The sequence below is a fragment of the Coturnix japonica genome, chromosome 1, assembly GCF_001577835.2.
Source record: "Coturnix japonica isolate 7356 chromosome 1, Coturnix japonica 2.1, whole genome shotgun sequence".
Lineage (NCBI taxonomy): Eukaryota > Metazoa > Chordata > Aves > Galliformes > Phasianidae > Coturnix > Coturnix japonica.
Window position 1 is genome coordinate 65,710,525 of NC_029516.1, and position 27,601 is coordinate 65,738,125.

The 27,601-nt window shown below is 44.6% G+C and overlaps 1 protein-coding gene across 2 annotated transcripts in view; it reads left to right on the forward strand.

The window, feature by feature from the left end:
• The first annotated feature begins 4,425 nt into the window (after window positions 1-4,425).
• ETV6 (ETS variant transcription factor 6) overlaps window positions 4,426-27,601 on the forward strand; it is a 124,624-nt gene continuing 101,448 nt past the window's right edge. The window contains exon 1 of one of the 2 annotated variants that reach the window (XM_015870759.2): window positions 4,426-4,880. In XM_015870759.2, the coding sequence (XP_015726245.1) occupies window positions 4,848-4,880 (33 nt within the window). In that variant the 5' untranslated portion in view covers window positions 4,426-4,847. The remainder of the gene's footprint in view (window positions 4,881-27,601) is intronic. The other variant, XM_015870767.2, reaches the window with a different exon arrangement.

The following is a 27,601-nucleotide window of genomic DNA, read 5'->3' on the forward strand; positions in this document are numbered from 1 at the left end:
AATAAATGAATCAGTTTCTTCATATATGTATGGAACTTCATAGGTCCTTGAAGAGGTCATAGTTGGCTCTCCAGAAGCCCAGGTTTGCAAACAGCTACTTTCAGCTGTCTGTAGAAGGCCTCATCAACTTCCTCCTCCTGATCAGGTGGCCTGTAGTAAACACCCACAGCAGTGTCACCCATATTAGCCTGCCCCTTAATTCTCACCCATAAGCTCTCCACTCATTCATCATTCATCTCTTGGCAGAGCTCAATACATTCCAGTTGTTCTCTCACATAAAGAGCAAATCCACTATCTCGTCTTACTGGACTGTCTTTATTAAAAAGTACACAGCCATCTACAACAGCATTCCAGTCACACAAACTGTCCTACCATGTCTCCGTGATCACAGTGAGATGAAGATCCTACAACTGCACACAGCTCTCTTAATTTTTCCTTCTTACTTGCCATGCTGTGCACATTGGTACACAGTCACTTCAGAAAAGGGAGCCGAAGATGCAGGTTTCCCTAGAAGAATACAGGAGCATTCCCCATAGCTATTCACATCATTGAAGTGAGTGTTCCTCCGGCTCATGCCATGGGAGGCAGCTAAGAAACATTTATCACAGTTCTGATTGGCTTGGCTCGTTCTCCAGCTGTGAGCATGTCATGAGAATAGCATTTTTGATCCCACTCCTCAAGTCCTTCAGTTTAAAGAGCACATTACTACATTAGCCAGCCTGCTGCCAAAGGTCGTCCTGCCTCTTCCAGGAAGGTGGATCCCACTGTTCCCAAACAGATTATAATCTTCATAGAATGTCCCACTGTCATATGAAAAACTATGTGCACCAACCACAAATCCAGGAGTTGACATGCATTATAAGACTATTCTTGGCTGCCCTCTTTCCCCCAGTTGGTAAAAGTGAAGGTAACTTGGGCACCAGTGTTCTTCACTTGTGCTCCCAGGGCTTTATAATCTTAAATCCTGCCTATGTTCTGGTTTCCATTGTTATTTATGCACAGATGAAAGCGCACTAGCAGGTGATATTTCCATGCTCTTGACAAGCTGTGGCACTCTCATGGCAGTGTCTCAGATCTTGGCTCCCGGGAAGCAGGAGGCCCCTCCAGATGGCTACATCAGGCAAGCAGAGGGGAGTGAGCCTCGGTGCCTTTAAATAGGGAGTCACCTATTACAAGCAAGGGCTTGCTCTGTTTTCAGGGACAAACTCTAGATGCAAAAGTATGAGCACCCAATGCCAGATTTTCAGGCCACTACAAGCAAAAAGATCATTCTTCAGTTTACAGCTTTCTTTTCCTGCTCTTGCCTTCCAACACCATAGTTTCCCTTTCCCATGACAGCCCTAGTAAAGGGAAGAACTTGGTGTCACTTTATAGGCCAGAACAGGATTACCTTTTGCCTGAATTAGTATTGCTACCATCTATTTGAGCAAAAAGTTAGGGGATTTCTGGCAAGAGCATCTATTACGGCTCTGTGAGATCATACATCTTGCTTTGAACTACAGGATCCTCCCTGTAGATAAGCTGAGCAGTAGACTCTTGGTGAGAAGGAAAGAAACAAGCTGGGAGCCCATTCAAGGTTTAATATTAGCTAATGCACTTCCATTCTGCTCTGGGCAACCTCCGTACAGAACAGATCTAAGGGGAAGCTGACAGCTGGAGAAGCTTTCTCCTCACATCTCCAAGAGCAACTGTGTTCAGCCACAGACCATCCTGCTCACCAGGAGATGTATTATTTCCTGTCTCCTGTACAGCAGCCAAGACCATGCAGTCTGCAGTCTCAGGAGATGGCAACTAATGAAAGGAACCAAAATGGATGAAGATTTGCATAGATATCAGAACCCAGGAAGAGTGAACATCTGGATGTCAAAATCACAGGCAGAAAAAATTAGACCCAGATCACACAGCTTCACCGTAGTTGTGATGGAGAATATTAAATTACAATTATATCGCAAGAGGAAACAATGAGGAGTAAGAAGGTCTGTAACACTCATTCATGGCGGTGGAAGATGACAAACTTTGAAGCTGGTGTGGCAACCTGCAGACAGACTAAACCATTATGGAGCACTGGCTACATTTACAAAGGACTGGGGAAATTACCTGTTTCTAAAAGTGGCTGGGGATATGGATGAGGATTAAAGATGAACGACAGTGACAAAGTGGCTGCAGGGACTGATATAAAAAAAAGGAGATAAAAGAACAAATGTCAGTGGCTAGGAAAAGAAGTGATACCTGGGTGAAAGGCACAGAAAGCCATAGAAGAGATTAAGAAAAAAAACTAGGGCAGTAAAATACGCAGTTATAACCAGGAGTAATTGGGTGAAACTGGACACGTGAAAATATGGACCAAATATTTTCCCAACCATGGGAGCTGTGAGATCATGAAACAGACTCCAAAAGGAAGTAGCAGAAGCCCCATTACATAACTAACTTAAAACTAATGTGGATGGATCGATCATGTGCTGTAAATACTCTACCAATGGGGATGTGGAATGGATGACCTAACAGGTCCTTTCCATCTCTAACTTCTACATTTAACATAAGGAATCACAAAACTCCTTGCCATGGGGTACAGAATAATGACTCAGCACTTGAGGAAAGCCAGCGGTAATCATGCAGGAAGAAAGGGAGAATGTCATACAATGATGAAGCAGAGAGAATAATAGCAGAGAGAGCTGCACCATAAAAGCAATCAAGATGCAATGACTCTTCTCCAGCAGAGCAGTCCTGTAGAGCAGAGTGGGGTAGATAAGATTTCTTTCTTATTGAGTTGGCCCTATATTAAAAAGTTGTCAGTTGCTAAGCTGAGAAGGAATAGTATTTTCCCTTCCTCTTTTCTCTTTAATTTCCTGGACTGCTTAAAACAAAGCTGTAATAAGCTGCAAGAAAGCACAGACAGTTAGTTGCTCCTGGTTTGCAAAATATCCTGTAGCAGCCTGTCCCAGGATGCCTACTGGCAGATCCTAGCAGCCTCCTGTCCTGGGCGAGCAGGTGCCTTTCTCACCACATCCTGTGATGAAGGCTGGGACTGAAGAGCAGGAGATATCCAAGCAAACAGCTGGAACTAGTAGGTAATGACCTCAAACGTGCCCCTCACACACTGCATATAACAGAATCACAGAATGACCCGGGTTGGAAGGGACCTCAAGGATCATGTAGTTCCAACCCCCCTGCCTGGCAGGGCCACCAAACATACACCTTTACTAGATCAGGTTGCCCAGTGCCCCGTCCAACCTGGTCTTGAACACCTCCAAGGACGGGGCATCCACAACCTCCCTGGGCAGCCTGTTCCAGGGCCTAACCACTCTCCTAGTGAAGAACTTCCCCCTAACATCCAACCTAAATCTTCCCTCTTTCAACTTAAAACCATTTCCCCTATTTTAAGTGTAATGAACCATCAGTGGTCAGTAATTTCAAGACTCCAGTACACATTTCCTTGCCTCTCTCCTGACATGGATATATCCTTCTCCTGATGACTCTGTAACACACTGCACCAAGGTGAGGAAAGGAGCACTTTTACCGGTCCCCAAACCAGCAGCGCTCTTCTTGCTGACCCACTCACACCAGAAGCCTCCTATTCCAAAGCGACCCAGCTCCAAAACAACCAAACGCAGCCCACCCCACACTGCCTGTGCCTGACACTCGCCCAGAGATCACACCCGACCTTCCCATGTTAGCTACTAACAATCGCGGCACAGCTGTATTTCAGTTCCTGCACGCAGGAGTTTGCTCGGCCGACTGTCCTCGTGTGCCTGCGTTATTGCCGTGCCGCTCTGCAACACGCCGCCCCGTGACCCGCCGTGTCCGCCCGTGCTGCGGGAAGCCCGGCCGGACCCTCGGGCGGGGGACACGATCGACTAAACTGAGCCGGGCGCTTCCACGCCACAACCACAGGGATGAAAGCCTCCTCGCCCCCAGCACGTCAACTGGGACAAGGCGCCGTGCTGGCCACTACGTGCGGTGCCACGCTCCGTCCTCCATAGAGAGTGAGCGGCACTGCGAGGACCCCCTCCCCCCGCTTCCGCATCCCCACTCTGGTTCCGTGTCTCCTTCCCCGCCCCCTGTGGGGCCGCGCGGATCCAGCGCTGCGCCCTGCCCGGACTTCCCGTGCCACTTCCAGGTCTGCGCTCTTAAAGGGGCCGCCCCTCCCGCTGAACAAAGCCCATTGTTGTTGTTGTCTCCGCTCCGCTCACCGCCTCCCTCAGCTCCTTCCACCCGCTCGCCGTGTTCTCCGCCCACGCTGGCACGTCTCAGCGTTCCCTCCCTCGCCGCCTCCCCCCGGCGGAGCGGCGCAGATGGCGGCATGCCGACCCCTTCGTCCCAGCTCTCCTTCAGCGCTGGGGAGCACGCGGGCTGCGGCCGTTTGGCGCCGCAGCGGCACCTTTAAGGGGCGGAGCCGGCTGCCGGGAACTCACGTCACTTTCGGGCCCCCGAAACTCCGGCTCCATGGGCGGGGCACGGCCGGTCGGGCCCGCGCCGCCTTTCGGTTTCTCTTCCAGGAAGGAAAACACTGGTGGGCAGCGGGGGCCGCGGCGGCATTGCCCGCCCTCATCCTCACCCTCACTGTCCCCCTCCCTTTCTCCGCCTCGCTCTGTCCCCCCTTGCCCCGCGCACACGCGCTCCCACACGCGCGGTCCCGCACACGCGCGCACACGTTCACGCGCGGGGGGGGCGGCAGCTTCCGAGCGCCCCCCAGAGCGTGGAGGCGGGGAGGGGACCCCGAGGGGCAGCTCGGCGGGTCGCGGTGGCGGCCGCAACTTCCTCGTGAGGGGCCGGCGGGGAGCGGGAGGTGGGAAGAGCCCCAGAAGTTCCCGGCCGCCCGCTGAGCTGCGCGGAGCTCCTCCTGAGAGATGTCTGAGCCAGCTGCCCAGTGCTGCATCAAGGTAACGAGCCGCCCCGCCCGCTGCCTCTGTGGCACGCTGCTTCGCCCAGCTTTGTTTGCCGATCTCACTTTATTTCTGCTGTATTTTGCTGTCTGTCTGTTTTTCTGCCCGGAGCTGAGCCCCCCCCTTATCCCACCCCCCCGCCCTCCATGCGGTGCTTGCTGCGGGTCGTGGCTCACGCCGTCCCCCGCCTCAAAGTTGGGAGAAAGTTTCGTGCCGGGAGGGGATGCGCTCCTCGGGGCTCCCGCGGGCACGGCTCTCCTCTCACGTTTGTTTGGCTTTATTCTTTATTACCCCCGACTTTATTATTATTATTATTTCCTTTTATTTTATTTTTATTATTATTTTTTTTCCTTTCGCATCTTTTCGCGTCCCTTTTGGCACCGCGCGGACAGACCCCATCGTCCCTCTCACCCCGTTGCCCTCCATCCCCGCCGCAGATAGCGCCCGCCCCCCGCGCCCCTTCCCCATCGCCCCTTCCCCATCGCCCCGTCCCTGTCCGCTGGAGAAAGGAGCGGGCCCAGCGCTCAGCACCGCGCTTTTTTTTGCCCCTTGGCACCTTTGGGCCGAGGAGCCTTTCGGGCTCCGTGCTGTGGTTGTGCTGTGGTTGTGGCGTGGAAGTGCCCGGCTCAGTTTAGTCGATCGTGTCCCCCGCCCGAGGGTCCGGCCGGGCTTCCCGCAGCACGGGCGGACACGGCGGGTCACGGGGCGGCGTGTTGCAGCGCGGCACGGCAATAACGCAGGCACACGAGGACAGTCGGCCGAGCAAACTCCTGCGTGCAGGAACTGAAATACAGCTGTGCCGCGATTGTTAGGAACTAACATGGGAAGGTCGGGTGTGATCTCTGGGCGAGTGTCGGGCACAAGCAGTGTGGGGTGGGCTGCGTTTGGTTGTTTTGGAGCTGGGTCGCTTTGGAATAGGAGGCTTCTGGTGTGAGCGGGTCAGCAAGAAGAGCGCTGCTGGTTAGGGGACTGGTAAAAGTGCTCCTTTCCTCACCTTGGTGCAGTGTGTTACAGAGTCATCAGGAGAAGGATATATCCGTGTCAGGAGAGAGGCAAGGAAATGTGTACTGGAGTCCTGAAATTACTGACCACTGATTTTTCATTACACTTAACAGGGCAGGTTCACGTGGAATGTGAAATGCCTATTTTAAGCAACCTGTTCCAAGCTCTGCAGTCTGGACCTATTTTTACTGCTCAGTTTGTTTTGTCCATGCACAGGCTTTCTCAGCTCTCCTTGCGTAGGCAGAAGCTGCCGTCCAGGTGCAGCCCTTCAGGTGCTGTTCCAAGTGCTGGTGAATATGGGACAGTTGGAAGGCAGGAAACAGAAGGGGCGCAGAGTATTTTTTTGCTTACCTCCTGGTGTTGGTTTTAATAGTTTCAAATATAGCAATTCTTTCGGACAGAAGAGTGAATTTCGACTGATAACATTTCTTCCCCAAACCACTCTGGATAACTTTCTGCTTGGTTTTCCTTAGTACCATTGGCTTTTTGGGCGCTTATTTCCAACAGGTGGAGCAAAAGCCGATTGTGGTGGGCACCCAGATTTCGGAGGAGCTGCTGAGCAGTATTGTGACTGTATGAGCGCGCACCATTATTTCTGCAGCATGCGGGTTAGGGCACGGGAGCAAGCTCCGTGCTTATCAGAGGTGGCTGCACAGCCACTGTGTTGCTCTGAGAAGTAGTTTTCCTCTGAGGTGTTGCATTAGGAGCTTGTGAAGTGGCAGAGGTGGTAATGAATGCGTTTTGTGGGGTTTTTTTTCTGTTTTTATTCCCTGCCCCAACATGGGGCAAGGCTGCGTGCTGTAAATTCCCTGGCAGTTGGGCGATGAGCCATGGAAAGCTCTGACAAAGGGAGTGAAGTCTCGGGCTCTGCTTGTGCTTGAGGTGCTTGATGTGCAGTCTATCTATGTTATCGAAGAAGCACTCTGATAAGTTTTAGGAAAACTGTGAGGCGATGAAATCTTGGTACGTATTGAACTATTTGTAATCAATATAAACTTGCAGTAGTGTCTTTGTTCATGTCAAGTAGGTATGTGCGATTGTATATTGGTACGTATTTGCTTTGTGGCAGATATTTGTATATGTATTTCTTTCTCCAAGAGAGAAGTACAGCACTTAACATCTGGTCCCACCAGTGCTCAAGTGTGCGCTTGGCAAGGCTGGTGGTGAGCCTCTGCTGGGAGGCTGATGCTTCTTGCGTTAGTATCAGCGACAAAACTCCCGTTAAGTTCAGAGTGTTTAGGGTTGCATAGGAGAAAGCCAGAGTATAAACGTACATACGTATTTAACATCTGATTAATCACTTAACTCCTTTGTACCGGCCTATTTAATCCCTTTGAAGCCAAATTTTACTGACACTGTCCCAATTAAACACCGGTCGTTACTATTCACTGTGTCATTATAGGAGAAGTCAGTTTCCTGGGAGGCAACCCATTAAAACAGCAGCCCCAGTCTGAAATGCCCCAGTTAAACAGAGGATCCTTTAATGATAATTTACATGTATTTTTGTACCTTGCGTCTCAAATTGCTTTTTGGATGGAGGCAGTTGAGCAGCGCTCTGCTGATAGAAGTGACGATAAGCAGAAGGTGAAGTCTTGTACAGATAGACCCACCTTTTAGAAAGTCGCCCGGGTTCTTGAGTGCTTCCCAATGACAGTTTGCATTGTGAAGCCTCCTGACAAAAAGTTTGCTCATAATCTGCTTAATGTGTGAGAAAGGAAAGCTGGGGCAACCTGTAGTTTTGGCCAGCAGTAGAGTTCTGAGCTGCAGTCCAAAAAGGAACTGTTTGCATTTTTTCGCATGTGTTTGTTTTGGAATATTTGTGATTCAGTGCCATAAGCTGGGTATCCCCAGAGCAACAGCAAATCATAAGCAAGTGCTTCTGAAAATGTTCTCTTTGGCCTTTGCTTTCTCTTTCTGTGAAACAGGCATAAAATAATAATGAACCTACCTCCGCAGCGTAGCAGTGAGGCTAAGTATTTGTAATGCGACGTGGAAACAATGATGTTTATTGCAGAAATGAGTGGCAGAGTGAGTGGTCTGATTTCTTTTTTTCCTGGCTTTTTAGGTCACACGGTGTTTGAGGTGGCAGTGGTGATGGACTGTTTGCACTGTTGACACACTGGGGGACTTGTAACTTTCCCAGTGGTTGGTATTGTGACCTGTCCTCTTCCTTGTCTTTATTGATGACCCAGATGAGGGCATTGAGCGCACCCTCAGTGAGTTTGTGGATGACACCACGTTGGGAGGACGTGTTGATCTGCCTGAGGGCAGTAGCAAGGCCCTGCAGGGGGATGTGGATAGGCTGCATCACTGGGTTGAAGCCAATGGGATGAAGTTCAACAAGACCAAGTGCCTGGTCCTGCACTTTGGCCACAGCAACCCCAGGCAATGCTACAGGCTTGGGGCAGAGTGGCTGGAAGACTGTGTAGAGGAAACAGACCTGGGGATGTTGGTTGACTCTTGCTGCTGTGTATGAGCCAGCAGTGTGCCCAATTGGCCAAGAAAGCCAATGGCATCCTGGCTTATCTTGCTAGCAGGAGCAAGGAAGTAATTATCCCTCTGTACTCGGCCTTGGTGAGACTGCACCTTGAGCACTGTGTTCAGTTATGGGCCCTTCATTATGAGAAAGACGTTGAGGCCCTGTAGCATGTCCAGAGAAGGGCAACAAAGCTGGTGGGGGGTCTGGAGAACAAGCCTTATGAGGAATGGCTGAGGAAACTGGGATTACTTAGTCTGGAGGCTCAGGGAAGACTTTATTGCTCTCTACAACTACCTGAAGGGAGGTTGTAGTGAGCTGGGGTTCATCCTGTTTTCTTGTGTAAGTGGTGACAGGACCAGAGGGAATGGCTTCAAGCTGCACCAGGAGAGATTTAGGCTGGATGCTAGGAAATACTGCTTTTTCACAAGAGAGGCCAGGCACTGGGATGGGCTGCCCAGGGAGGTGGTGGAGTCACTGACCTTGAAAGCATTCAGCGGATGTTTAGATGTTGTGTAGATGGACGTGGTTTAATGAATGAGAACTGCTGGTGTTAGGTGGACGGTTGGACTGGATGATCTTGTAGGTCTTTTCCAACACTGATGATTCTCTGCTATCAGAGCAAGAGCAAAGACAGGCCACCACAGCTTCTTGTGCTTCTGACAGCAGAGTTGAGGCAAACAATTCTATTATTAGGTTATTTTTTACGACTACAAGGCAAACTTAGCCAGTACTGGGTCTTGTGTTGCCGAGTTGTCTTTAGGCAGTGTTTTATTGGAGAGCAGAGTACAGCTATTTGCCTCATGTATTTCTTAAGTAGCACGAGGAACTTGAAGGTAGATGATAGTTATGCTTTTTTTTGTTTTTGTTTTTGTTTTTTTCCTTTTCTTTCAAAAACGCCACCACTGTGTAGAAAATAAATGTAGAAAACTTAGCTGAAGTTGTTTATGGATTTTTTGCAGCAGCAGCAAATAATGCATTTTGAATGGAGTTAGGCCTTTTAGTGGTATATGATCTTGCCTCTTGACTGTAATACTGCTGAGCTCCAAACTGAACTGGGTATAGGAACTAAAGAAAACTACAAACGACTCTTCATCTAAATGATTTTCCAAAGGTTATCCCTTATTAAGCTGCATGCAGTTTCCTTTGCTTCAGAGCTGCCCTTGTATAGTTAGCAAATAGTGTCAGCACTGAGGCAGGCTGGAGAGAGACAAGGTGGGGAAGAAAGGGAAATGGGCAATCACGGTGTTATTTGTGTTGGTTGGTGTTCTGTGGAATGTTTGCACATAGAAATTAATAGTATTGTAAATCATTTTATAAATGTGTGGAATGCCGAGAGTAACGCCGGGTCTGACTGAGAGAGTTAAATGGTAGAATAGCCCCACAGAATACTTGCAGGGTGACAACTGGATTTTCCATGTTTAATCTCTTAACAGCTGGTTAATATTAAATGCAGAGTTTATATTTTTAATTCTATAATTAAATAAAAAGCTGTTGTAGGTAGGAACCGGACATGATTTCTTGCTGTCTGAATTATTATTTTTTTCCCTGAGTGGGGTCTGATCAAACTTGGAATTTATTTGTTTTGAAAATGGAGAGTTTAATGTGAATGAAACCAACAAAGGGACATCCTTAAAACTGATGGGATGCAGTAGAAAGTGAGATTATTTGTAATGTTTGTGTTTTAACCAAGTATGGATGAAGTGATTTTTTCCATTATGAATTCAATGGGCTCTTCCAAAGCATCTATTACTGGTAACTAGGAATGTTTTCTGAAATGTATGGGAACCTGTGGAAATCCAGGAGCTTGGAGTTCTACCAGATGACTGAAATGTTTAATAAAATGCCAGAGATAGCACTACTAGAATTCAGAAACAGAATTATCCAGTTAGGGCGAGGCATTCAGAATCTGCAAACCACATTTTCCTTTTGTTCTCCTTTTTTTTTTTCCCCTTAAAAGGACTTGCTGTAAAATAAGCCTCCATGGTTAATGGTGTACTGTGAAACTTTGCTGATGTGCTTGAATGTTGAATGGAGTAAACTGAATCTAACAGCAGTGTTGGGGAGCTCCTTCCCAATTTCTCGGAACTCATCTGATATATTTGCTGGGATTGTACCCTGTGATGTGTCCCTTTTTTTTTCTTCTGGTAAAGCAGAACATTGCCACAGCACACTGCCACTTGAATGGCAAGTTCTTTTCTTTGAGTCTGCTCTGTGTATAAAAACACACGCAAGCCAGATCTTTTTAAACCTGTCCAGGGTCTGCCTTTATGGGCAGTAAGATTTGAGGAGCCAGAAGCTCTGGGGCAGCTGCTTGTCAGCAGAAGCCACTGGAAGAATCATTTCCCAGCAGGTGGGTCCTTGATGCCACATCAGCAAGGAGTGACTGGGTGATTTCCAGCCGTGCTGAGGTGTAGCTTGAAGCCTGCATAGCCGGTAGAATGTCAGTGGTGATCTGCCCTTAGCTGTGCCACTGCCTGTGCTGCTGCGGTGGCTCTGATCTGGAGCTTCACCACAGCTCTTGAGGACCAGCTTTCTCCAGTTTAAAAGTGGACAACCTGGCATGGGCATGTGTAGTTACTGTGACTGTGGAGATGAGGAAGCGAAGGTCTGAGGCTTTTTCACAGAGGATCCTGCTGTGTCCTGGGGTACTGGGAAGTTCCAGGAACCAGAGTGTTGGTAGAGATAAAATGCTCTCCTCAGATGGCAGTCTGAGTGGTCGTTGCACTGCCAAATGAGTTCAGCGAACGGGCTCTCTGGAAGAGGATCTGGGGAACAGAGTAGGAGTAGCTTCCAGGGGAATAAGGTTATAAGCTGTAAAATGTTTCGTGGTGTGTGGTCTGAGTTGTGTATTTTTTGTTGCCCTGTAAACACTGGGCTCGGACGCAGTGGAGATAGTACCTTAGCAAGCCACCAAACACCAACTGAGTCATCTGAACCACCGTAGGCTGACCATGTGCTGGCTTTTGTTACCTCCCAGATGAGATAAATCACAACTTCACTTAAAATTCAGAGCACTATGAGAGAGAATTAATTGTGTATACAACCAGCTTGATCATGCTGATGGGCAGTAGCTGGGCTCAGCAGGTTCAGAGAGGAGGACAAAGTGAGGTATTTCCATATTTTTTTTTTCCCCCCCCAATAGTTTTGAGCAGGGTGCTTTCATGGCTCTTCTGCTTAACAGAAGTCTCCTTGAGCTAGTCAGTCCTGTGCTATTGATCTTGGTTTATCTGCTGATAGGCCTCGTACCTGGGATCTGATTTTAGGAAACAATTCTGTGGAGAACTGAAAGGGAAAATGAGCTCAGGTTTCAGCTAGAGGTCAAACAGGCAATTAAACCTGTAGCAGGAAAAGGAACTGAGAGCAAAACAGGAGTGATCTGTATATTGCATTTTGAATTCATGCTGTGTGTTGGTTCTGGTTATAGCATATTTTACTGATTATTAAGAGGGCTTGTAGTGGCACTGGAAAATAAACAGAAATGTGTAGTGAAGTTGATGAAAAGCCTGGGGAACCTTCCATAGGAAGAGAAGCTAAATTGCCTGCGACTCTTCAAATGACTCAGTTTGGAAAAGGAGACTGCTGAGGGCGATATAATAGAGATCTATAAAATCACACAGTAGTAGTGTATGGGGAGCAATTACCTGATAGTACACAACTACACAGGCAATGAAATTACCAGTGAGCAAGTTTGAAACAAGTTCTTCCATCTGTGTTAAATTATGGAACTCACCGCTGCAGGATGCTGCAGAGGCTGTAAATACAAATGGATTTTAAAAAGTAGGTAGAGGAATACATAGAAGATATTAATCCTGACAGCTTTTACTGGGGGGACAAAAAAACAGCCTCTAATTACCATGGGAGAAGATTGCTTTTTCTATTGAGGCTTTCCTGAGATGGACTTCTTTAGAGACAAGATCCCAAGCAAGACAGACATGCTCTGATATTATACAGTCATGTAGATGCTCCAGTGTAAAATTCTACAAACTGTAAGGCTGGTGTCAAGTAGTTATTAGTCTCCTCCAAAATTGTTTCTGAAGTCTCTGACTCAACCTCTAACAGTTTTGATTTCAAGAGCACTTGTTAGTTGTGAAGAGAGCGGAGGAAGAATGTCTGTGACTCTTTGAGGGTCTTGTAAAGTCTGGATTGCTTGGAGTAGCGAGAGATTGGTTTTGTTGCTTTAATTATTCAGATTCAAATGACAAGGGGGAAAACCTTCAGGGAATGCATGAAAGGGGAATTACAGATCAGTGCTGAAAAATAGAAGTTTTCTGTTTTTGAGGGACAGACATTACTTGTAGGAGCCAAATGTGGTTTGAACTGTGCTTTTCCAAGGGTCTCACCGTTCCCATTATCACCCTTGTGAAATGTGTTTCCAATGAATTAACTCTTTTTTTCTCCTTCTTTTTTATGTATTCAACAAATGTCCCTACTGGAGGCTGCAGGGACAGGGACAAGTGCTGCTGCTTTGCTACCTGGCCAAATGCTTGCAAGCAGCTGCTGAACCATCTCATTAATGAAGAAGTGCCGTGCTTTATACAGACCTTGCACTGTGAATTTTTTAAAGCAACAAGGAAAGGAATAGATTTACAAATCAGTTCTGATAGTTTTGCGTGTGTACTTTATTCTTAGTCCTAAAGAAAGACTGATTCACGTCTGTGGAGAGCCATTAAAGCACTGATGTGCAGCTAAACATTTAGCCTAAATCTAGGTCTCCTTTCTCCTAACCTGTGTGGTGTTCATAAGTAACTATATAAGTAATTACATAGCCTCATAGATTTCCTTAGCTTTTGGTTAAATCTTTTGATTTTTGAAAATAATGAATTTATGATAGACTGTATTTGTCTTTGCATTGAAATGTAGTTGCCTGTACAACCCCCTTTAGAGTCCCCCAAACCCTTAGAATTAAAAGTGATCTTAAATAAATAAATTGATATTTGTAGTTGGAAAAGGAAGCATCTGGTACATTCTGACATCTTCTTTAATTGATTAAAATTTTATTTTTAAGCAAATTATTATGTATTTTTTTATGATTGCACTGATTGCTTGTCTTGCTGATTTAGTGAGGTATTTAGTTCCTCATCCCTTGTGTTTATTTTTTGACTGGAGGGAGAAAACAAACCTCCCATTTCTGCAGCTCCAGAGCATTTCCCAGCCTTGTAATATGTATATTGGGTAAATAGAAGAAAATACCCTCTGTACCTGTTGTCTAAAGTGGTCTTGACTCTGTGGCAGGCTTGGGCTTAGGTGTACTACAGTGGTTCCCACTAGTTCAAATTATATGACTTTTATTCATGCTTTGGTATAGTTTTGTACTTGGTATTTACCTTTAAATTTCTCATTTTCTATTATAGCTATGACTTGGTCTCAGTACACTTGTTTAGTTTCATGTTTAAATGAAGTGGGTTAGAAATACAGCGCCAGACAGAAACTTTTTCTGTCCTCCTTAGGTTATCCTCTGTTGTGATTTTTCACTTAATGGTTAGTGGTGACCCACCTTCATTAGCAGCATAGGACTGAAGCAGTAGGAAATGAGCTGACATTAGGGGTATTTCTCCAGATCAGCCTCAATATTAGGTTTTGCAGGCAATAGGGGAAGACATCATAGATGCAGAACTAGCTTCAAAGTTTCAAATGAAATCAAAAATCCTAATAAGTCCTTGGAGGACCAGATTTTAATGTTCATCTTCTAGTATAGGTGTATGTTTTCTAAGGTACTTGAAAGTCTCCATTAGCTCCGTGTTTGTTGCTGCAGCCGGTTTCCTTTGAGTAAGAGGGATCTGTGATTGCCCTTCTTCATTAATGTGGAGCTGGGTGTCTTCACATAGTTTCTCGGCACTTAGAGCTGTAGTAAAATTATGCCATGCTCTCCCTGGTCTCCTCAGGCTCTTTTGCCTGCTGTCTGCCTGAGACTCCCCTCTCACTGTTCTCTTGGCACATTTTGCAGTCCTTAGGTTGGTCAGTCCCATTGCTAGTGGTCTCCCTTTGTGCTAATGGGGTGAGTACCAGCTGAGTACCTTGCAATCCTACTGCTCCTTCCTAAGAGGTGAAGGGTAGTATGGTGATGAAAGAGTCCATGTAAGCATTTCAAGGCTGCAGCTTCTGTCTTGATTTCCATTAGAGCTCCGTGCTTCTGCTGCTCTGAGCCTGTCTGTCTTCATAAGCTAAATACACGGAAATTTACTCAGCACTGCTACAAGGTGCAGGCTTTCATGGGATGGCCCTCTGCTCCTGAATAGATAGGTAGCTGTTGGAACCAAACATGGATCTAGTGTCTGTATTTCTGGTTACCTGCTCTAAGCTATGGGACTGTAGAAAATTTACTGCCAGAAGTTACAATGCAAAACCAAAAAGGAGATGCTTTTCAATAGATGGCTTGTGTTAGACTGAACCTATGTGAGACCATGAATTGCAAAGATAAAGATGCAGGAAACACCAAACTTATGAAGTGCTGGAGGAGCATGCAAGGGAGAGTTTGTTTCTTATGTTCTTGCTCTGAGTATTCCTTACTGGCTGTTACTGGAGATATGGTGCTGGCCTAGACAGACCCTTGGTAGACCAGACCTACTATTTTTCTGTTTTCATTTAGGCTTCTCATATCTCCATTGATACTACTGACAGGTGGATAAGTAGTAGTTGAGAAAACTGCTCACATGAGTCAGGCTTTCTGCTCTGTTTCTTGATATTGTTTTGATATTTCCTCAGCAGAGGCAGTCTGACCACCTGAAATTCATGAGATGAACGCCAGCTTATGAAGTACTTCTTGGTGACTGTTGTTCCAGAACAGTTTTAGGGATTTTCCTGTCCTTGATTATCCTCCTGAGCTGTGGTGCCATTTATTGGCATAAAGGGCTTTGACCTGTTTTATTTCTCTAGGTTCTTCCCAAGATCTGGCTGATAGAGGGTGGAAAAAATAATTAGATTCTTAGATAATCCAAATGCTATGTGCTGTGCCAGCCACACCTCTTCTGATGGTTGATAAGAGACAAGTGAACACAGTTCCTTGCAAGATGAGGATGCATTTGTTTGGATGACAAACAGGCAGCTGCATGACTGTATTGCTGATGAACAGGTGTTATATAATACAGGGACAGGTCCGGCGCTTCCATTAATTTATGCTATCAGCATGACTGCGACCTGCTTTGGAGTGACTATCTTAATTTGTGAGTTTGGTCATTTTGCTTTTGGTTCCCTGACTCTTCTTTTCAGGTTCCTAACAGCTGAGAAAATTGAGGAAGAAGTGTTATTTACCAGGTGCCCAGACTTCATTTTTCTACACTAATGATTAAGAAATGAGTAAGCTGGCAGACAGGACCTTCTTGTGGGACCCTGTATAGACAAAATGTTTTACTTTTGCACAAGTGAACTATTTTCCAAGTCATGCTTGTCCTGCACTAATGCAGGTTGTGAGCAATTAAAGATACAAAGGTGAGCTGGCTAGAAGAAAAAAAAACCCTGCAAATACCTGTGTCTCCTCTGCCAAGCCCTATGTCTTGAGTGCTGTCCTTCAGCTGACATGTAAGCAAGCCAGACAAGTGCCACCTAACTTGATGTCCCCTTGCCGTGGGCTCCTCCTTGACCACACAGCCTGAACATCTGAAATGTTGTATCTGCTACCAACATGGGGATAATAAAAAAGCCCTGTGAATATTCTCAAAAGACATTGGTACCAATGGAGTGTGAGAGCACTAGTTATGCAGTCCTCTGGTCAAGGAATATATTGTTTGAGTGTTGTAGATGATCTTTAATTAATGACATCTGATATGTGTTTGCAGTGCATTCAACTTTTTGACTTTTGGATTTCCAATTCAGACTTAAGCTTTGGGTATCATTCTTGTTGAGGCATCATAGAACTGGGTGCTGAAACACTGGCTTTGAACAAATGAGCAGCTAACTGTGCACTCCATAATGCCGCTATGTTGGTAGTCTGGATGAAGCAAGGCTAAATTTTCTGATGTCAGCCTTTTTTGGTGCTCTGCCTTCTCCTTTGTTGTGTTTCCAAATGTTCGTTTACATGCAGACTCCACATTGTGTTATTTTTCTCAAGTATATGAGGTTTTTTACCTCTTTTCACATCACTGAAACCCAGCTCTGAAAATAGTGGTGGCAAATAACTGGGAAAGCGCAGCCCTTGGTAACTGCAAGGTCCTTTTGTTCTTTATGTTACTTGAAACAGGAGTTAAATGATACACCTGGTTTTAGAAAGTGGTGATAGTCTCTATCAGATCTTTTCCTCCCAGTGGAAAAAAGCAAGGTTTTGATAACCTATATGGCAATACAATGGTAAACTAGGAGTGGCATAGACCATTAATGGAAAGTACCTTAACTTTGATTTCTTAACAGCTTGTTAGATGAAAGGGTAATCGTAGCCTTTCTGACTTCCCATTGCTGCGGGCTTGCATAGCATTTGCCTTAAATGAAAGGGCAATGCTCAGATCTCAACGTGCAAAAGTAGCAGGCTGCTCGCATGGCCAGGTCATTAACGTCCTTCTCTCCATTTCTTGCTTTTGCTGCCGTCCACTGTTAATTCTGCTGGCCGTGGCTTGTGAAGAAGCCCTGGAAACCAAGCATTTTTCCAGGCACAAGTCATTTGTGCTGAGACATCTGTTTCTCTCATGGCCAACTACTGTCTAGCCTCCTGTTTTGGCTCTCGCTTGTTCTGTCAGTTCCCTTTTCACAGGCTAAGGTTGTTCTCCCAAAGTTCAGCCTTCTTTGTTAGTGATAAGTGCAGGTAGAACATTGCAGGCTACCTTGTTTGGCTATACTGTAAGCTGTTCAATGAGGGCTTCTGTGTAGAACTGCTTCCTTTTGAAGCACAGACAGAGGGATTTGGCACTACTAGAAGTGGGTTCTCAGCATGTTATGAAGAAGAGTGAAGATATAGTGAGACAAGGGAAAGTTATGACTAGATCAGAAGGTCTGGATCTTCATCCTTCACTGGGCCTGCAAGTTCCTGCATTCTTTTATGGTATGGAGTCACACCTTCCCTCCTCCCTTGGGTAGTTTCTGTGAAGGAATAGTTGCCATGTCCAGCTTCAGGCTGATGTTCAGTTGATTGCTTTGATGCAGGCCTCTAACCATTCTTTAGAGGCATTGCACCATTGTTATTCTGCTGCACAAGTAGTTTGAGGACGTTTGTTCAGGATAAGGTGGTAGCTCCATGCAGGATCTGTCCCACCCTTCCCCTTCCTCCTCCCTTGTGCTGGCACGGATGTTTGTGCAGCCATGTGCTGGATAGGGCAGTAGGTCTGGATTAAGGTGAACGGACTGTGCTAGCACATGGGGATGGGTACAGGAGGGCAGGGCACATATTTTTAGTGGTGCTGCCAGTTGATCTGGGATTTCATCGCTGATGAAACTCTGGGTAAGGCTTTGGCTAAATGCATGTCACTTGAAATCATAACCAAAGCTTTTAAAGATTCCCACCTGCTTTCGTTACAAGGTCTGTCCCTCTAGACTCAACAGAGCAGCTTCAGGAAAACTGGTCAGTATTAATTTTTGGCTGTTAAAATGTGGTTCTTCATTAAGGAACCATTTTTGCTTTTCTGATACCTGTAGAGGCCAATCATCTCAAGCAGATTGGGCAGTTTGTTTGAAGGGTAGAGGTGTTGCCTGGAGGTACGAAGGAACCTTCTGCTATCAGCATCAGGCCAGGATTTCCAACTGTGCTGTGGCTTGTTTTGCATTTCTGAACATACCTTAGCTGTGCCTTTTAGCCTTAATTGTAGGAGAATACTGCTTTAATATGAGAAGATGCTTGCATTTGTTGAGTCTTCTGAGGTAGACTGAGAACAGCAAACACTACCCCCCTCCTGCTTTATGATTGCAAATTTATGCTGCTCTGTACTGCCGGGGCTGATAGACAGACTGGACCTGCTTAACCGTGCATCAAAGCGTGAAGCTTCTCTGGGTCAAGGGAGGAAGTTCATCCCATGTGCCTAATCTAGAGGTCATTTCAGAGTTTCAATTATCTATTAAAACTGTGTCCCTGAAACATGCAAACATGGAGATTATACATTCAGCCTATAAATGCTCTTTGTGAGCTCCATTCACCACAGCTTTCCTGTGAACTCAGTATATGCCTTGTGTTAGCTTTGTCATGAAGGGTATTTTTGACATCTCTTCTGTTGAAAACTAGGCCAGCTTGTAGGTTTTAGTTTATTTTTCTTAGATCTTCTATGCTGGCCTTGTGATGTGATTGTAAAAATTTACCAGCCTGGCACATGTATGAGTTGTCCTGGACAAGAAGAATAGGTTTGGGTTAAAGATATTATACAGAGGTACGGAAGATTTTAGTTCAGTCTCTGCTCTGTTGCTGCATGCTCTGTGACCCTGAAGTCATTTAATGTGATTGCCCCTCCATAAAGCGTAATGCCTAGCGAAATGGAATCTGATCATGAGTAGAAACTGTTTGTGTCTCTGTAGTAAAATAATTAATAGTGATCTTACTGTAACCCCTACCGGTATAATTAATGTTGCCGGATTACAGTCGATTACAGACACACGATTTAACAGTGCCTGGATATGATTTTGGGGCTGTTCACTTTATTATTTATTTATTTTTAAACCTCCTGTTTTGAACTCTGATGAGAAGATTCTCCAAGGCGCTGGTGTGTTGGTTCATGCATGAAAGTAGGCCTCAGCCATGTCTAGGATAATGAATTTAAAATGTATTGAAAATATTAACGTTTCTACAATGTAGAACTGTTGACCTGTAAGCCTATATATGTAATCTCCAACAATGGAGATTTGTCCAGATTTTAATGTGAAATAGCACATTGCAGCTGATAGCTAGCTGAGGGACTTGATACACAGGTAATATTACTGCTTTTAACACAATTCCTTTTCCAAAAGTTCAAATGTGGGATGAAAAAAAACCATCATTGGTTAAGCAAACTTGGAAGTCTGGTCAGATTCCTAAGCATTTGCGAAGAGGAAAGTCAGTTTCTTTTGTTTGTATTTTGAGGTATTCTTGTACAAAGCGGAATGAATCAGCATTTCAGAATAACATTCTTAATTTGTTTTGCTAGACTCAAGGAAGTTGACTGAAGCAACACCTTTCCCTCAGAAATAAGATATTTTCTAATAATGACAGTTTCTCGTTATCTTTGCAGATGACTGTACCAACAGCATCAAAAGTAGGAAATGGTGGCAGTACTAAGTAGCTTTACTATTTCTTTTAATATATTAAGTTGAAGGCCAGAGGGAAGCTGTGAGAGGAGTCCACTGCGTGTTTTAAGCCAGTGTTTCACATCCTGAAACACTGGGTCTATCATGACACCTGCCAGACAGGCAGATGATTGACCCTCAGTGTTTTAGTCTTGATCCTCAGTTCAACTATCTGTCCCCATTCCATGTCTAACCTCAAGTGAGGCTGGTGACTGCCTACAGCTGTGCTGATACTGTGTCTTGAGTCTGGTGGATGACTGTCACATAGGCAGATGGTTTGGGAGGGATACTACTTGCTGACCATTATTGCACCCTGCATCTACAAGATGAGACTCACTACCTGATTGATTACCTGCCTTCTCCCCTGCACCAGGTCAAGACTTTACAACTTGAGGCCTGGCAGGTTTTAAGGCTGACCTTGCCTGGATAAGTCAGCTCTCCTTGATGTATGTACATTGTTGATGGAGGAGAAAGGGATGGATGCTGGCTGCGATGAAAGGCTGCTTAACTGCCCTATTTCAGCACATCACAGGGAGTCGTATTTTCCTCCCAAGCCTCTGTATTACATACAAGTTGGAAAACTAGGCTCACATACTTTGGAAGGCTTCATTTTTTTTCCCCCTGTTCATTTTTGTCTCCTGTGAAATGTGAAACATTCAGGAGATTTATCAGACAAGTATGAAACCAGTGTAGCAGCTACTAAATTAGATTGGTTGGCTACTATTCATTCACTCATCTGTCATTCATAGTATCATAGAATAGTTTAGGTTAGAGCGGATCTTTGAAGGTCATCTACTTCCAGCCCCCTGCCTTGGCCAGGTTTATCTTCCACTAGATAAGGCTGCCCAAAGCACCATTCAGCCTGACCTTTCACTTGTTCACCTGGCTGCTATTCTATTATCAGTTATTTGCATGCGTTGGAAGAAATCTCCATTTGTTGTTAAATTGTTTTCTTGCATATTTACAGTGCTCATCTTTCTTATTTTTGTCCCCGGTGACATTTTGGAGATACAATTTCCTTCTCTCACCTCTCCATAGAGGTGCTCCATTCATAGGTAATGTGATGGTAGACTAGTAGAAATGTAGACCACTTCTACATGGATAGAATGACAGCTGGTACCAGGCAGTGAAGAGGTCCAGTGCTGTGTTTTTGTTTGTTTGTTTTGGTTTAGAAACGTAACCTTAGCTAGAAGATTTGGCTACTTACAGATAGTCTGTATTTCTTGTAATGTTGTAATCATCAAGGACAATTCCTAAACATCTGAAGGGAAGGGGTGTGTTCTTGTTTTTGTTTATTTGTTTTTGTTTTTGATGGAAACAAATGATGTAAAAACAAAAATACACGATTTGGAAAGGTAGCTTCCATGCAAGCCCTGCTGAATGACTGTGGTACCCTCCATTTTTCTCTGAAATAGTAGGGCTGCCCTAAAAGTAATGCCTCTTATTATGTTGGCCCATGGCATGAGAGGTGGATGTTGGTGGTATGGCAGTTGAGGCCGAACCTTTCCACCAGTATTCCCTTACAGTTTGTTATGGTGTGACAGATGGCAGCAGAGGGGCAGTCTGACAAAATGGCATCTGACATGGAAGTGTGTATGAAGCAACAGTGTGTCACTGAATTCACTGAATTTTCACAGGAAAAAAGAATGGTACGCATTGATGTTCATCGATGCTTGCTTAACGTTTATGGAGACCAGATGGTGGATGTGAGAAGTGAGGGAGTGAGTGGTGCATTTCAGCACGGGCAACAGCAACGTGAAAGACAAGCCATGTTCCAGTTGGCCTTGCAGATTTTTACAAGCATGGTATGCAGGTTCTTGTTCATCGCTGGTGAAGATGCAGAGCTAATGGCTGTGACTGTGTTGAAAAATAGAGAATTTACTCTATCAAATAGTATTACCGTGCTCTTTGTATCTGTTACAGTTTACATGGAAATACATATGAGGCATTACTTTTGGAGCAACCTATGTACATCCAAAATGTACTGTTGCCTCACTGTTAGTAGCCTTTCTCTCAGCTGTTGGCTTCTAGGGTTTACTCTCTTCTCCTTCCTTTTCTAGGTTGGAAATAGCAAGTTTTCAACACCTCGTTTGAGAACAGGCACATTCCAAGCTGCAGCAGCTGCTCATACAGATCTGCATCAGGTTGTTTGAGCAGCTGGACAGAGATTTTTGGAGCTGCCCTGCTGGGCTTGCTTGTGTTTCTGAGAATCATTTTGGTTGGATCCATCCTTGAATTAGATTGGCTCAAACAGTTTTATTGTGCAATTATTACTTGTGTCCAGTACAGCAGAATAGGAAAGGTGTGTGTGTGTGTAAGGATGTTTACAGCTCTGTAAGTAATAATCCCTAACTCCTCTTAGGTCACTTCTTTCTGTCATCTCCCCTTACCACCAGAGCTTGTTTCCATATGTTTTAATGGGGAACTGAGAATTCCTTTGGAAGTCAGGAGCCGTGTGAGCTGCACTCAAGCTTTACAAAAAGGTGGTGGAAGTGCTGGGGGAGGAAGCTCGCTTTGAGCATCCTTCTTTGCCTATGGGATATCCCTAGTTCTTAAATGCTTTGAGAAAGGGCAGGGGGATAGGTTCCTGGAAGAACTTTCATTGCCCAGGGGAAACCTGAAGACTTTTTCTTGTACATTTAGCATTCTGTGGCGAATATAAAAGCATCTTGCTCTGCACTGTTATGGAACTAGGCTCATTTAGCACTTATGTCTCACACAAGGATGCTGCCCATTTTGTTTTGTTTCCCTCTTTACTCCCACAGTCTTGCAGTAGTGGTGTTTTTTTGGCCACCTGTGGTTTGAAGCAGAGCTGCTGGGGAGAGAGTGTGTGTGTGTGACTGTGCGCACACAGATTAGAAAATGAGAGGTGGGGAAGCTCAAACAGCTTCCTGAAGTGTGGGAGTGCAAGCCAGAGAAAGGAAGGAAAATCTTTTTGAAGCTGTATCAGTGCTTTACACAGACAAGAATAGCAGACAGAGCATGTTGACAGAGTGGTCTGAAGATAAATGTGGCCATGTGGCAAAGCTTTAGCACTGTAAAGATCACCTCTGTCCACTAGCAAAGCGTACTTTTCCAACAGGAGTGCAGTTTTGTGAGCATGGTTGGGTCCATGGAGCACACTTCTGGTACAGCTGTGTTATCCAGAAGACAGCAGTAAGTCTGCACATGTCTGTAGGTCTGAACCTGCAGCCCTTATAATCTGTGGAGAAGGTGTGAGGAACAGCCTGGATCATGTCTTGTGAAGACACCGTGACTGAGAGGGGAGGTGGGATATCCAGCTAGCTGTTTTTGTGCTGCAGATCTGTGGTTTGTCAGGCTGAGTTCTGGTCCATCAGTGCTTGCTTTCTTCCTCCAGCTCCTGTAGTATTTCCTGAGCAGGGTGAAACTCCTTGCCTGAAGCCAGCTGTGCCAGATGTTGGGCACCTGGTCTGCTGCTGGGACAGTGGGGACTTGCTTTCCAGTCATAGGAGCAACCAGTGCCTGAACCTTCAAGACTTTGTTTACATCACTGTTTTGAGCTTCCTTCTCAGAGTTTTCTTGTCCCTTTCTCATCCATTAATGACAGCCAAGAGTTGTTCCTCACAGGATGTTGAAATACTAATAGGACAGACTCTGCTTATTTTCCTGTGTTAGATTTTCCAGGCCTTCCTGCCTTATTGCCAGTCTTTCCTGGATGGCCCAGCAGCTGAGTGGTCTCCTGTTCCTTTTTTATGGAGCATTGTAATCCTGGATACTGCATGAGCAAAGCTGTCCTTATATATGACATGATCAGAGAGGGGCAACCTACCTTCCCCCTTAAGCAGTTTTGTAACAGCTGGATGACAAAGGTCTTCTGGCTGTCTTCTCTGAATTGTTTGGAAAATGCCTCAGCCTCTGCTTGGGCACCATGGAACAGGAAACAGTGTGGGCTCCCAGGGAAGTGATCTGCTGGGCAGAACTGGAGCTTGTATCCGCAGCTTTGGTTTTGTGTTCTCAACACTATTTCTAAAGGTGTTAGAATGAAAATCCGTTTTGTTTCCTCTGTTTTTCTAATTGGGAAATGGGGGCAGAGAAGAGCAGTGATGAAAAGGGAAGAGCTTATTTAGAGTGTGCCATTCTAAGACGGGAATAGCAACCTGGTTTGTTGTAGTTCAGTGCTCTGGGCACCTGCATCACATTCAATCATGTGTTTAACAATAGGCATGGCAATAGCTGCCATGCAGTTCCTTCTCTTTTCAGGGCGCCAGGAGCAGAACTGTTCACTGAACTCAGATTGAAGGGCCATTTCCACTTATGCCAGACCATTAGCATCACCCAGCAGTCAGACCATACAAAACTGTACTTGCTGGTGTAAAGGGTGTCAACATCTGGCCTGTAGAACCTGCCTTACTAGTAAGGATCCAGGATGTGAATCAAAGAGTGCTTAGCAGAAAGAAAGTGTTACCATTTGGGCTGTGGGAGATGGAGACAAGCAATTGTGGCCTGGTGGTTGGCTGTTGGATTGACGTGACTTGAAAAGGAGTTCCTGAGCTTCCAGATGGACTGAGAACAGCCACTCAGAGGTAGCACAGGGTCACCGAGCAGACACTTCAGTACAGTAATGCTGTGGCCCCTCTTACTCATGCCTTGAGCATTTAAACGATGTCATACCTCAGTTTAGAAAAACACAACCTAAAAACACAAACAAGCCTCAAACCAAACAAGCCATGACTCTTTCTGTACATCTGCTTGTCTGTCTTTAAAGAGAGCTTTGGTCTTCACAGTGCTCCTGGCAGAAAATGTTTAATGATTATGCTGAGGGGCATACTTAGGTCAGCAGGAGAAGCTGCTCTAATGAACCCAAGGGTTTGACAGCCAACCTAGTGTTTGTATCAACAGCTATTTCTTGTTGCTGAGAAAATGATCTTTTCCAGAATCTCAACTCAGGAGCTGTTTGCAGGATGATGGGCTTACAGTGCCTAGAAAGAGTGTTACAAGTCCATATATCTACATTATATACATCATTGTATGCTATGTGTTATATATACTGTTTTCTTTACAGATTTTTCCTTGAGTCCCTTGCACGCTTCTCTTTTGTGCCTCAGTTTCTCCTGGCAATAAACGAGGAATGCTATTCTATTGTCTTGCTGTACTGAGAGGCTTTAACTGTTAGCTGTCTGTACAGTATGCAGTGGTCCTTAAACATGTAGGGGCAAAGTGGTCTGTGTTTATTGTCGGGGGTATTTGAAACATCAGGTAACTTAGTTTCCAAGGAAGAAAAGTAAATTCTGTAAAGGATTGAAGAGGTTGAACTGGTGTCTAAAAATGAGTGAAAATAGAAGACTGGTAAGTGGAAGGAGAACAGAATTTAGTCACTTCTGCAAAGGTAATACTGAACTGGTAAGAATTGAGTTAGTTTGACCTCATAATTTCATAGATGGGTTAAGAATGAGTTAAATAGCACAAACATAGTGATTTTCCCCCTCCTCCATCAATAGCAGAATGCCAAAGCCGTGATTCAAAGGAATATTTTCTTATTTCCACGCTGCTAAGGAAGGAGATACATGGGACAGATGGAACTGATGGTGCAGGAAGTGATTGCTCATCTTTGCAACATCTCAGAAGACCAAGATTAGCAGTAAGGAATATGCTCTCCTCTCATAAACTTGCAATTTGTGATGCAAATGGAGGGGGAAGATGCATATAACCAATTTTGAAACTTGTCTTTACCGTACTCAGGTACATTAAATTTACCTCAGATAATTTTGCTGAACTTCCATAACCAAATTAGCAGAATGTTGCAAAACTTACATGATCTAAGGTTCCACGACTTAGGCCTGTAAACATCTACTGAGATTTTTATGGGCCCACACTTAGTTTTGGCCAAATATAGGGTGATTCTCTTGGTAGCTTGGGGGTAAAATAATTAAGAGCTTTTATGTTTACATTGATGATCATGGCTAAAAGTCTAAAACAACAGCTCTTGGATCGAACATTCCCAAATTTGGAAATCTGAAATCCACATCTGGTTAGAATTTTTAGATGGAAAGATTTTATCCTTAAAAAAAAAACAACAAAAACCAAAAACCTCACTGATGCTTAAACAGCCGCAAAATAAATCCATCATGAAACAAACATTGTATGTAGTAATAGTTATTCCTCTTGTTTAGAAAGGAATTGATTGCAGTGCTTGTCACCTTGGTATATGTAATGCATGCTACTAAATTCATATTTCTCAATGTAAGAGAGGGTGGTAGGTGAAAGCAAGATGAATATTGTGGTTGGACAGTCCTCTAGACTTTCTCTTGGGCTGCCTCTCAGAAGGAAAGTTAAGGGTTAATAATTTACTCTGGCTGCTCTTGATGTACCAAGAACGTAGTTCTACGAATGCATGGGTCCCGCTGGGTTTGGGGGGGATTTCTCATGTGTCTGAATGCCTGCAGGCTTGTGGCTCAGTTTTGTGTGATTATTTTTTTAGACTCCTTTTTAAAAATACACAAGAATTAAGCAATTTCCCTTATTCAGTGCCTCAGCCAAAGCCTGCTGAAGTCTTTGGGAAGCCTCCTACTGTTTTCAGCAGGCATTCAGGTCTATTCCATATTCCTTATGGTCTGGTATATTAGGTGGGTACAGTAGTGGTGGGATGCTTAACTTAGTTCTTCTAGACTGGTTATCCTATTGTGATTTAGTTACTATGGAATAGGTTGCTGGCATTGCTTGCAGCATAACTGTCCTGGAATAAAAACAATAATAATGTGTTGATTCCAGAACTGTCTCCACATGGAGAGCTGCTGCAAACTAAAAATGGTGCAACAGCTTCATAGCTCTGTCCCTAGAAGTTGTGCTACTCAGTTGCTCTCTGTAAGTATGGTGTCAACAGAGGTGAAAGGCAGTGATATGAATCCCTTTTAAATTAGGACAGCCTGCCTCCTTTGAATGTTTGCTGAACTGTAGTTATCATAGTTTAAAAAAAAAAAAAAAAAAAAGGAAAGAAAAAAAAAAAAAAAAAGGCAAAAAAACCCAATAACAACAACAAAACAACTCCAACCCCCATAACCCAAATGTAGACAAGCCCTTACCATGGACTCCTGCCAAACTCCTGATCCAGCAATCAGATCTGCGTAGGTGGACCTGTGCTGCTTCAGAGGGATTCTATACGTGCAGGTACCCACCTATGCAGATCCGATTGCAGGATTGTGGCCCCGTGCTAGTTAAAAAAACACAGGTGTTGCTTTTGGTTTGGGAGTGAATGTGCAATGTAGCTGGACTGTGTCCCAGGTGGTTGAAAGCATTGGAGCTTTGCTATTTTTGAGAACCCTAAGCAAGACTACCTGCTTTTACATTTCAGTGGGAGCTCTGGTAATGGATGTGTTGATAAACAATCCAGAGGAAAAAATTTCTTATCATTGTCTTTTTGCACTAGTGCAAAAGAAGCAATATATCCAGTAAATTAACTCATATTGTGTGTATGGATCCCATGAATGGTCTTGGAGCAGAGCCCAAGCCTGAGATTTTCGTTTCCATAGTTGGTGCCTGACTCTTATGGATCTAATGAGACCTGTAGGCCTAAGCGTATTAGGCTTGTATGCAAAACTGCTGCGTTACTGTCTTCTATCTTAGCTGTTCTTTTGACATCTCTATCTTCTACATTAACATGAGTACTGGCTAATACACTTTGCACATACGTGTTATTAATTCCAGACACTTCATGATCCAGTTTTTGCTAATTCATCCACATGATGATAAAGCACCCACTTCAGAAATAAAGCAGCAGTGTAACTGACAAAAGAGGAGGATTAAGTAAGACTTATTCAATCCCTTCCTTTGCGATATATAGGCTCATGCATGAATGCAGAATTTGAAGCATGAAAGAAATTAGTGTTTTTTGTTTGTTTTTTCTTTTGATTACTCAAATATGTCAAATGTGCTGTGTATTCATACATCAGTGTGGCCTGCTATTTACATAGAGACAGGACTTGTATTAAGTGACGTTTCCCCTGAAAAATATCATGAATTATATTTTTATGTATTTTCCTTTGTAGTAATAATAATAATAATAAAGCTTTTACGTCCTTTTAGAGAAGAAACACATTTATTTATTTGTTTTTAT